The sequence below is a fragment of the Dysidea avara genome, chromosome 2 (genome assembly GCF_963678975.1).
Source record: "Dysidea avara chromosome 2, odDysAvar1.4, whole genome shotgun sequence".
In the NCBI taxonomy this organism is placed as follows: Eukaryota; Metazoa; Porifera; class Demospongiae; order Dictyoceratida; family Dysideidae; genus Dysidea; species Dysidea avara.
In genome coordinates, this window is record NC_089273.1 from 34113511 (window position 1) to 34125587 (window position 12077).

The following is a 12077-nucleotide window of genomic DNA, read 5'->3' on the forward strand; positions in this document are numbered from 1 at the left end:
CAAGTAGATGGCTGTGTGTGGCTGTACAACTCCGTGGTGTTGGATAAACACTAGTACTATTCATCTATATACTTTCATTTTAGCCAGGTTTTAGCCCTGAATGGCCCATAACTTGGTCTTATTCGTCCTTTAGCATTCCTCTCCCATTTATAGCTTCATTAACCCCTGCCACCAGCCATTGCAATGCTCACCTGATACAGCCGAGCCATGGTCAACCTCAGCAAAAACTACCTAAAATGGTGGGAAACTTGGCTGTTGGCTACTTGTTCACTGGATGGTATTAAAGGTAAGGAATTGGTGAAAAACGTGTGAAACTTCTGTACACATGACTAAAGCCATTGGCGAGGGTGGGGTCTAATCGATGGAATGAAACAGAATTAGGGGCTAAACCACGGAACTACGGAACAGAACACTTTTTAAATCAAGCTTGTAGCTTTAATACTATTGCCCTTGCAATTTATTAGCGGCAACTCTGATGATCAAAGCATTGGATCGAAAAATAAAGGATCAATTGTGGGTTTAGTTGTAATTAGTAACGAAATATTAATTGTGGGATTAGTTGTTTTACCTCCTGACGTCAAGCAAGAAGCTTCCAATCACTTAATACACAATAAAGGAAAGTCTTGTTACATTGTGTATTAGTCGTTTCTACTGACTTAGACACCAGAGCTGATAATCTGGTCTCACTTTTATTGTAGCTAATGTTGTGATTAGAAAGAGGAAAAGCAGCTGGCCTATATATTTGGAGGTTATGAAGCAAGGAAATTTGCAAAGTGTGTGAGAAACAAATATGCAGCCATATCAATGACAGAACTTGATGATCAATGAAATGCAGAATTGAAACACCAAGTGTAGCAGACTAAGCATTATTGTTATAAGTATTCTCAGTAGTGAGTTGAAAGAACCTTTCTGTGGTTGCCATTAGTAAACCACAGAAATAATTTGTTATTTTTGTGGTCTTGAATCCAATACTGCTATTGAGACCAATATGAGAAAATATTATATGAATGTCAATCATCATCCAAAAACTTTCTTAATTTGGACCAATGACTTTAAATGATTTTACTCTTGCCAAGATTTCCATGCATCTGGGATTTCTAGTTTCTACCAAATGAGAACATTTATAACGTAGCTATGACCTGAATCAAGGCTACATGTTCCAGTGCCTATCAGCAGGCACAACAAGGGGAATGACATATACTTTTATACTGTCAGTAGCAGCAACGTCTTGTATGCTTTTATCAAGAGTTCATAATATCAGTGACCCAGTCTGGGAAAACCGGTCTTATCACCCATGTCAGTAGATTCAATTTTCACCCAGGACACAAAGCTACATGAATAAACTATCTAATTTCACAATCAAAATCAGCTAGGCTTGAGTGGTCTGGTTTTGCTGGCTGCTTTTCCCAAGCCCAGTGGCGATCCGTACGTGCGGTGTGGGGCCTTAATGGAGCTCTAGTCAGCCTGGGGATAACTGTATGTGGTTTTACAGCTCCGTGGTGTTGAATAAATACATCTGCTGTGAATTTCCTTTTATTTTAGCCAGTTTGGAGACCTGAATGGCCCATAACATGGCCTAATTCATCCCAAAACGTTCCTCTTCAATTTTTAAACAGCATCTTTCCCACTTTCCAGGCCCCCCACCCCCTCACCCCTTTTGACGCTTGCCTGATACAGCCAACCAGCCCAACCTCGGTTAAAAAACTATCTAAAATGGCAGGAAACTTAGCTGTTGACTACTTCTTCAGTGGATGATCTGGAAAGTAATAAATTGTAAAACGTGTGAAAATTTGATACGTGTAGCTACCACCATTGGCAAGCTAAAACACTCTAAATATTTAAAACTGGTGTTTCTCGATACTTTCAAATGGGCGATAAGACCAGTTTTCCCAGACTGGGTCACATATAAGTATTAAGGGAGAGTCCTACTACCAATGTAGCCTGTACAAACACACTGGGTAAAGTAGACTTTTGATCAAATTGACACTTTTTTACTGGTGATAGAGGTGTTGAACATGAGAAACACTTGCACAAACCAAAGTGTTCATATTCTACCTCACCTAGTGTGTTTGCTGTAATGCACTCCTGTTGGACATACTCACCTCTTACTACTTTATAATTATGAACTCTTGCCTTTATAGATTAATCATTGTTTTTCTGAGTGAACAACACGGGATGCATTAAAAGCAAGTAATATTATTTTCAAAAGAGCAACTATATCTATCAGGCATATTATAAGGTCCATATAATGCTAGTAGCTACCAATGGACTATACAGGTTAAATACTATTGAACAAACAGTGGACTAATGATCATGTGGACAACACAATACATAAAGGCACCTAGATGAGTGTTGTATGTATATAGGAAGATAAAATAGTGTGAAACTGCTCTGTAAAGTCAGCTGAATATCATGTTGAGTATAGGCAGTGCAATTCTTGAGCTAGCATACAGGGGTACACAGTATAGATGCTGTAGTATAAAGTTGAATTTCAGCAGGGGTCTGGGGTGCAACCCTAGGATTTCTGTAATTTACAGGTTTACAATAGCCTAAAATTGCTGCTAAATATGTGGAAAATGCTAAAACTAACAATGCTGATCTATATTGCAACTGTTTTCCAAGATTTTTCAAAACTTATATTTCAGCAGGGAAGGGGGAGCATGGCTTCTCCTTAGAATCACCTATGAGTATAGATGCATTGGTTTCTATTTTTTTATTCAATATCCTACTATGGACAAGAAGTAATTTAAATAACTTGACGTAGAAAGCTTTGATATAAACAAGAAACCATGTAGCCTGGGATCCAGGATTTCCTCTGCATTCAACCACCAATTTTCAAATTAATTTCTCATGCTTCAGTAAGGACCATTGTAGCTGATGAACATAACCTTATGGGCATCAGTGGCTTGGCAAAAAGGATCATCCTGATGATTATTCTGCTGATGAATGGAAGGCCCAGTTGATTATAAGCATTTGGACTTTAAAATTGTCCCTCTTGTAGATGCAAATGAGAGAAGCTAAAGTAATGTTATCATATCTCAATAATGGAATAGACTCTGACAAAGCACTGATGATAAGCAAGTAGAAGTTACATCAAAGGTGTAATGAAAGATGTTGTGAATACTTAGTTGGTGGAATTTCCGTCCTGGTGAGAGCAAGAATATATCACATAGCTACAAATGTTACTCAGTATTCTCCTGTAAAATAACTATAAATTAATATTTTTTGTCGGTTAAGTAACTGACATTAACCTCTGGGTTATGAAAATTTTGTTGGTCTTGATAAGCGTAGCTACTGGACTTAATGCAGTCAAGAACTGAACAAGACTTTCCAAACAAATCTTTGGTGTTTAATACTATGGTGTCAGTAACAGTAAGATTCTTTCAACTCAATACCAAATTCCACTGCAATAAATATTTGATATCATGACTATCACAGAATAGGTATGTTGTATAGCCTCTTGTGCCTTTCACTCGATTGTCTAAATATTTTAAAAACGGCTCCTACACACAGCACTATAAATCTCCAAGTGAATTGGCCTTCTGTCACCAGTTTCTTTCTGATTTCTTTATGGATACATCATTTATGTCAAAATCCTTTGTGCTTCTTAACAAAGCAAGCTAATTGCCTGGATGGACACCTCCCTTGATAAGGTTTTGGATATGGCCATCCCTTGCTTGTGTATTGAGATGTCAAGTTTTAGTACATTCACTATTGAGCCAGCTCAGAGCACTTTTATGGCTTTATAATACATTTTCTATTGATTTTATTTTCAGGTTCTTTGCACCATATCTATTATGAAATAGTATGAATTAAGCAAATATCATGCCGAGTTTAATGTTTTTATCAAAAAGTGAATGATCTTTTTGCTTGGCCATTCTACTAGAAGTAAAAAACAAACACTCATAAAATGTCTGTATCTCAATGGGATTGCTGTTTTCCATGGAAGTAGTGCTTTTCTACGTGATAAACCCACTACCACAGCACTCAAAAAAGCCATGCTGCAATCTCATGCAATAATGAGTATGAATGGACAAAAGAAAATTTTGGTAAGGGTGGTTGATGAGAAACAAGTTATCTCATTGTAGTGGCCTAACTATCACATCAAAATGATCAGCAGAAACAACTAAAGCTCTTATAGATCCATTCCCGGAACTGAGACAACTAATTCCACAATTAATATTTCATTACTAATTGCAACTAAACCTACAATCGATCCGTAGATTATTTCGAACTATTATGTGATACGTTTGATCACCTGGTGGTGCCGCTAATAAATCCGTAAGCCAATAGTAAGCTGCACACCTTGATTTAAGATAGTGTTCCATTCCATGCCTGGTTCCATAGTTTAGCCCCTGATTCTGTTCTACCTTGTTCCGTTCTGTTCCATCAATTAGATCCCACCATTGGTGAGCTACAACACTTTGAAAACTTAAAACCGGCATGCTTAAATACTTGTAAATAGGTGATAAGCCCGGTTTTGTCAGACCAGGTCACATATGCTATAGTTAAAACCACGTATAAACAACCAATGTGTAAAGATGAATGTGACCTTTAAAAGCCTGCTTGAAAAAGTTTTGAATGAAAAGTGGCCCCTCAGATATGGATGAAATTATCTTAATTTTATTAGTAGCTGTGCGTACCATTTCTTGGTGGCCACTTTGCATTTATGGTTTTAAATCCAAACCCTTTATTCTTCTTGCCTGTAAAATTAGTTATTTTAACTAACCTGATACACGAAGAGTCCATGGGGTACTGGTGTAATCAACACCACCAACAGTAGCAATACATGTAACAGTGCCAGCATCTTCTGAAGTTAAATCACTACCAGTCACACTTGCTGTAGTTTGTCCATTTGGAAAGCAAGATGGTCTACCATTTTTGTATGCACTATTGGTGTAACACCCTACAGTATTCCACTGATATGAATTGGCTGTGATTGATGTCTCATCACTTGATGTTACTGAACATGTCAGGATGACAGTGCTCAAAATGGGATAATCATAGGCATCAGATTGTCCAGTAACGCGTAAACCTGGTGGGTTACTTGATATTGTTACTGTGTATTGGCATTGAACACCTATATACATAATGTAGACATACAAAGTAACGTCAGTGCAAACAATACTTCTAAGTACGTATAGCAGAGCATGATTATACAAGCACTAAAATGTAGATGCAGGACTGGAGCCAGACTTTTTTTCATTAGATGTAAAACTACACCTTTTGTGTGGCTTACTGCAAGATTAGATCAATAAATTTATGATCAGGGTGTATCTTAGTGTTTCTAATTGAAAACGATGCCTTTATTTTGACTCTAACAGCATGCATTGATTATCTAACAATATTTTAGTACTATTTAAGTAGGGAACACCCCTGAAATGATACACACTACCCATGACGTTTTTAAAAGTCATCATACAAACATCTTATGAAATGAAGATTATTTTAATAGATTAATGTTAATCCATCTAACATCGAATGCAGCACAAAACAAGAGGCCACATAAAGAATGCTTTAAAAATTTGCCCAAACTCAATATTTTATTGGCCTGCCTACCTGCCACCCTGCCTGACTACAACCGCAAGGCTGGATACCAAAAAAGCAACATACAGCCACTATTTCAAGCCACAATAACAAACTAATCAGTGGGATGAGTGAGTATACCCTCTGCACCTTATCTTTTCTTTTAACTTCAATCAAGCTTGTTGCATATAATCTTCTTCCAGTCTGACATAGCAAGACCCTCACAGAGCAAGTTTCTGGTCTGTAGCAATACTAGCACTTGTTAGGGTTTTCAGCTTGAAAATTCGAAGTCATTATTTCTTAGTAATCACTGTGCATGATTGTTGATAAACCAAAAAATAAACTGGGAGTAAAATGGTTCACAGCTACACAACAAAGCCTCATATTTTCAGTTGTAAAGTGACAAAATATGGTCACATGCATTCTTTGTTTAAATGACAATGAATGTTGTAGTAAACTTGCAAAGCCAAAGGTGCATCATATAAACATACGTATTCTGATGAACTTTTATAGAGTATACCTTTGGCTTCACAAGCTTACTACAGCTCATTCATTGCAATTTAAACTTAAAAGCACATGACCATATTTGGTCACTGAATTATAAGGCTTCATTTGCAATTTGTAAACCATTTCTGCCTGACTCAAAAGTCAGTTTTAGCCCGAGAATAATGCCAGCATAATAGGCGCAATTTTTGTACATTGGTTATCAGAGAAGTTGAAACTTTGCCTATTTTTCATGATGCAGAATGGGATAGTGTGCAAACACAGTAAAATTAGATTTACAGCTATGTTGTGAAGAAAAAATTAGCTGAAGATCGATATACTCTAATAGAACAGTCACTGCATGTTGAATGATCCTAATAGAAATTATGTCATGTGATAAAGTGGTAGTTTCACACGTGACAGCTTAAGGCTGTAATATTATTATAGTTACTTTATTTTATGGGTAATATGCAACTGCAACTAAATAGTTCAGTTGCAAGTTATATGTAACTAGTTACTTTTACAAAGTAACTTGCCAACACTGTAGACTACAAATGATGTATAAGATTATCCACCATATAGTGGACTTGAAATAGAGATTTTAAACCAAATTAAAAATTTTACATTCCTTACATTCTTTGGTATGGCGTACATTGTGCTATCTATTAGAATCATTTTAGTGCAAACCGCACCTTAATCAGTGGCTCCTACCAAAATATATAAGCAAAGGAAGTCAGCAGAGCAGTGATTTTTGTGTACGACATTTTTAAAGCTTTTCTGTAGGTTAGCGTGGCACCAAGCACAATATCCAAAGTGCCATAAACTTGAGTATGAATCTCCTAATGACACGAAATTTCCACCACATAACCATTTAATGTAGTAAAATATATGAGCTAGGTAAAACCTTTCTAAAGTGACCACTCCTTTGTAGAATGACCACTTGTAATATGTAATGTTTGAGTCAGTAATTTGCAAAGAATAGTGTGAGTTCTGTAAATACAATTATATACAGTCACCCCAAACATATTTACAGATGATTAATTAGTGATAATGTACAGAGTGACCTTTGACATTACAGGGCACAATTAACAATTACATTGCAAAATATAACAATTAAATTACAACATATATGACCAGTATTCTTCAATACTATTGTTAAGACAGCAATTTTTTGAAAAAATAAACTGTCTCTGACTAGAATTACAACAATAAATTGTCTCTGACTAGAATTACAGTCATGCAGCTGCAACAAAAACCACAATAATAGTAGTGGGAATATCAGGACATCACAACAGGTAGTTGTGAAGCCATACAAGGTTGATATAACTTGCCAAACACAGTTTCTTTTTCAAAAGTTATGCATCACCTTGCATGCTATAAAGCAATTCTTCACAACACAACAAACTGTTCACTTTCAAACTATACTTGTATTGACATGGATGGATGTCTTGAACGCCAGGATGGTTGTAACGCAGAATTTTGTAGTGTCTTATGCATCTATCAATGTATTGCCCCACCCCACCCCCCTTGGGCATATATGGGGCAATAGTGGGGATTTGACACAGCCAAAAATAATGTCAAATGCCACATAGTAAAGATGTCAAATCCTCACTGTTGGCCCCAGTTGCAACATGAGGACTGTGCCCCAGGCTTCCTGTTGAGCAAGAGTGGAAGGTCTCCAACCCTTTAGGTACTTTTTATGTACACAGCTAATACATTTACCTTAAGGTTACGGAATAGTTTTAAATGCGTGGGTGGAACAAATTACAAACCTGCTATAAACAAAGAAGGGATAAATAATTTCAATAACTGTGTTGTATTAGCAATACAACTAATTGTGCTTGTTTGTTTTTACTGTAAAACAACGACTGTTCTTGGGTGTGTGGTCCACAATAGGGCAATGTTTTAGAAAAACGCGCCGCCAAAAACCAGACTAACAGATTACTGAATCCTTATAATTTCCACACAAATGACTAAACAACTAATATATCTGGAAGCTATTTTATTATTTTAATAAAATTACTTCCATAGGACCTAGATATTTTAGTTGTTTAGTCACTTGTGTTGAAATTATAAGGATTCAGTAATCGATTTTTTAAAATTTACTGATTGTATAGACGTTTTATTGGACTTTTAGTCATTTTTTTGAGTGAAACAAGTTCTTTGAAGGCTTGTATCTGAGTCACTGGGAAGACACACCAAAAACCTCTTCCGCAGGACCTAATAAATTTAACATACAGCATCACTATACCTCAGAAATGCCAATAGAGCCTACAGCTTTTGCTGTATTTGGCGGCTGAAAAACATGGCAGTGCCAGCTGGAGCTAAGCGATGTATGGGCTGGCTTACTTGTGTTACTACAACAAATTGTAGTGTTCCACCTGCCTCAAACCACACTGTAGCTACATAAAAACATTAAATGTGAATGGCTTCACCTTCATTTAAACTTTTCACGCCGCTAGACTGGTTCAATGGGATTCTCAAAAAGTATTGATAGGCATTCAAAGTTTTGAATGATTGCCCGTGGCTATACCGTAACCTTAACACTCAATCATTCTGTGCCCTTCTCTATCATGAAATAGTGCATTCATGTGATCTCTAATCAAATTATTAAAAGTTGGTGTGGCTACCTAAAATTAGATGCTGGCGGTGGGGGACCCCAGGCGGTGACGGGAAACAAGAAATATAATAATGATGGCCCAATCCTCTGGGTGAAAAAGTTGGCTCTCAGTTGCAGTCTACTTTGCTGTTTATAGAGTTTCATATGGTGACCTCATGTGTGGGAAATAGGGCTAGCTATGCGTAAACAAGTTTATTTATTTATTTAGGCTTTATGGTATAGAAACACCAAAGATCTGTTGGTAGAACCAATACTTAGCAGTAGCCATTTCGACCAGTCAATATCATAGTAACCTTTCAGTAGTTTATATGTTTCAATAAAGGTCACCACGTTGTCTTTAACAATATAAAGAATAAATTCCAAGTTCTTTTAGTCTTGACTCATACGGTTGATTAGCTAAAGCATCTACGAGTTTAGTTGCCCATAGTTTACACATGGTTGGTGTTTTTGTTATAACTTTATGACTGTTAGTGCGATTTCCTTCAAGTCACCAAAGATATAGATACTCCATGTACAGACCAATTTTCAAGTTATTCTGTCAAGCGGTTTACCCTGGAGGCTTGACAAAAAAAATTACCTTTGCAACTATTCCTGAAAAGTTGCGAATAGCTAGCTAACTCTCTTGTTCTTTGTTTCATTTGTACTAAAACTGGACCATATACATGTGCAGTATTACGCTGTTACTGCCTCCAAATTTTAAGTAAATCGACCTAAGCACTCGCGAGTTATTACGATTTTTAAATAATTGAGAAGAAAAGTACGAAGAAAATAAGACCAGTTTGAAGGCAAGTATCTCAGTGATGGTTGGTATCAAATTTAGAATGGGAGGTGCTCTATCCAGCAAAAGTTTCTACTGCAAAATGGCTAATTTCGTCCAGCCAAGCTGAAAATGCGTGAAAAAGGCATTTTCTTGGTTCCAGTAATAATACTAGAGCTACTGTACACTTTTCCAATGTACCATTTAAAAAATAAAAGGAACTCCAACATAACAAAATGCATTATGAAAGTAGCATTAAATTAATTAGGAGTTCATCACCGATCTCGGAGTTTAGATATCTCAAGGCGTCATTCCTCCAGAACTAAGTCAACTGAAGCTGGAACCTGCATGTGACCCTTACAGGGTTGACCCTGCAGAGAAGGAATGAGAACCCATGATTGCAGAATACAGTAAGGAGAAACTGAGACAACAGCGTAACTAACGTATTACTTTACTTGCAGGTGTTTTTTTTCTCTTTTTTTTGAGGTGTATTATACGTTTGTCTGTCAGTGTATTATACATTGTCTGTCAGTGTATTATAGGTTGGCCAGTTCTACTTACACCGGTACCCAGGTGGCATTACCTGCCACCGAATGGCTATTGCCACCGGTGAACTAAAAAAAAAAAGAAACTTAGACAAAAAAGGTACTGTAAAACGAAAAAAAAAGTTGGGTTAAAGCAGACCCCAACCCCAGACCCTCTGTACTTGAGTCACGGGGCCTACCACTGAGCCACCGCTGCCAGCTACTGCCTTCCTTTGTTTTCTCCATTATAAATGCAACTATAGTAGCAAACCACAAGGGTGTACTATATTATTAAAGAACAAGGAACCAAAGCTGAACCCGACCCTAGCCCTACGTTAACACTACTTTTCGCATCCCCTAAAGTCGAATGCTCGGGGGACTACTAGATGCGTGCCCTAAAGTCGAATGCTTGGGGCTAACACACCGGTGTAAATAGCTAGTGGGTGGTTCTTATTGACACCGCTATACCGGTGGATATAGACACTCCGTTATACATTTGTCTGTCAGTGTCTTATACTTGTAGCTGTATTATACATTTGTCTGTCGCGCGCCACACAGTGACATTATTGTGTGCCTTAATTTCTACTGCGGCCAACACCATAGATATTATATACCACCTACTCGGGATTGTGTAACGCCGGTTTTCAAAGGAATGATCTTCGTTGCACTGATTCGTTAACACTTTTTTTTGTAGTGTGCCGCGCACGTTGTACTAGGCGGCATAATACCGGAGCTCAACAGCATCATATCTGCTACCCTCTACAGTTCTATAGGCTAGAGAACAGATCCTGATCGGCTAAGTGTCAAAACCAGAAAATCGGCACTAGCTGAGTGGTAAAATAGTGGTATCAGCTTCGTGTTGTTGGAAGGCGTTTGGGGATCTGAGCTCTTAATGGCTAAATATGTCGCTTACTATGATGCTGTTGGTTGAGTGGACACAGAAGAATGGTTTAAGATAGGCATGACGATGGTAGCTTGGTTTTTCAGAGTCGTTATTCGATGAAATATGGTGGCGAGTTTGAGGCTTGTAAAATCGCTTGCACGGTGCTTATGCTGTATTTCAAGCGTTTTCCTAGTAATTCAGTCTATTGAAAAGTGTTCTAGTGTATCCTTTTACTGTTTACATAATGTTGAAGAAGTTAAATCTTTCGTATTAGTAAAATCGCCAGAAGGTGGCCAGTTTTACGGGAAACGTTTACGATTACTAACAGAAGACCGTGTATTGAAGTAGCTACAACGCGGATTGGCAGTGTTAATAAGTGTTAATGAACTCGGTGCGCAACCTATGCCAACAGATACGAGCTATAGTAGTAGCTACCTAACACGCATGCATGTCCTAGAGCTGCAAGCAGAAATGAAACTAAGGTTCTCCATGAACAGGAAAATACGATGGCATAGTTATTGATTTAATTCTTTTTTCAATGACCATAAATATCGTAACAGTGATAGCTAGATAAAGCTGCTTTTCATTCATTATTTTGCGCAAGTCGCTTAAGAAACGCACGGTGACACGTAGTTAGCTAGTCATACATTAGATGCACAATAAAATACATGCACTTCTTACATAATTTTACACATGTGAAATCAGACAACTTACAATTCCAGTAAAGAAATGCGATGAACACGAAGGGAAATGCATTCTTTCTGGAAGTATACATTTTAACTGCACTTTGATTACTTAGCAATTATGTAGACAGTTACTTAAAGGACGGTCTCATTTTAGCACACAGCACCTAGTAGACAGTATTATACATACTTTGTTAGCCACTATTTATATTAGCGAGTTAATTGGGTAGAATAAACAAATGGGCGTTTCTTCGGTGGGCATGCGTCATTCTCAAAAATTTCTTTGCCGACTTAAACATATCTTCATGATTAGTATAGCTTTAGCTATATGCCACTGTGTGAAAAATTGTCCGTTTTAAGTATATACCCAACATTTAGCGGTAGTAATCGCTGGTGCTGTATATAGCTAGGTGTGTTTTGTATTAACCTGGGTACTTGATTTGCTCCATTTGGAAAAACAATAGCTAGCTAACTATCACATTCGCGGATCGATTAAACTGGTCTTAGTAGATCTACTATATTACGTTGTTAAGTTGGTTATGACTAACTTATCGCACAGTAGCAGAGCCACACCCAACGCAGAACTTCGACGTTCCCACGC

General features: G+C 37.4%; 1 protein-coding gene across 1 annotated transcript in view; it reads right to left on the bottom strand.

The window, feature by feature from the left end:
* LOC136247129 (hemicentin-1-like) overlaps positions 1 to 11636 on the bottom strand; it is a 198533-nt gene extending 186897 nt beyond the window's left edge. Inside the window, exons 1-2 of the mRNA XM_066038753.1 lie at positions 11508 to 11636; positions 4730 to 5080 (exon numbers count right to left, since the gene is read on the bottom strand). Of these exons, the coding sequence (XP_065894825.1) occupies positions 4730 to 5080; positions 11508 to 11568 (412 nt within the window). The 5' untranslated portion in view covers positions 11569 to 11636. The remainder of the gene's footprint in view (positions 1 to 4729; positions 5081 to 11507) is intronic.
* Between the last annotated feature and the right edge of the window lie 441 nt (positions 11637 to 12077).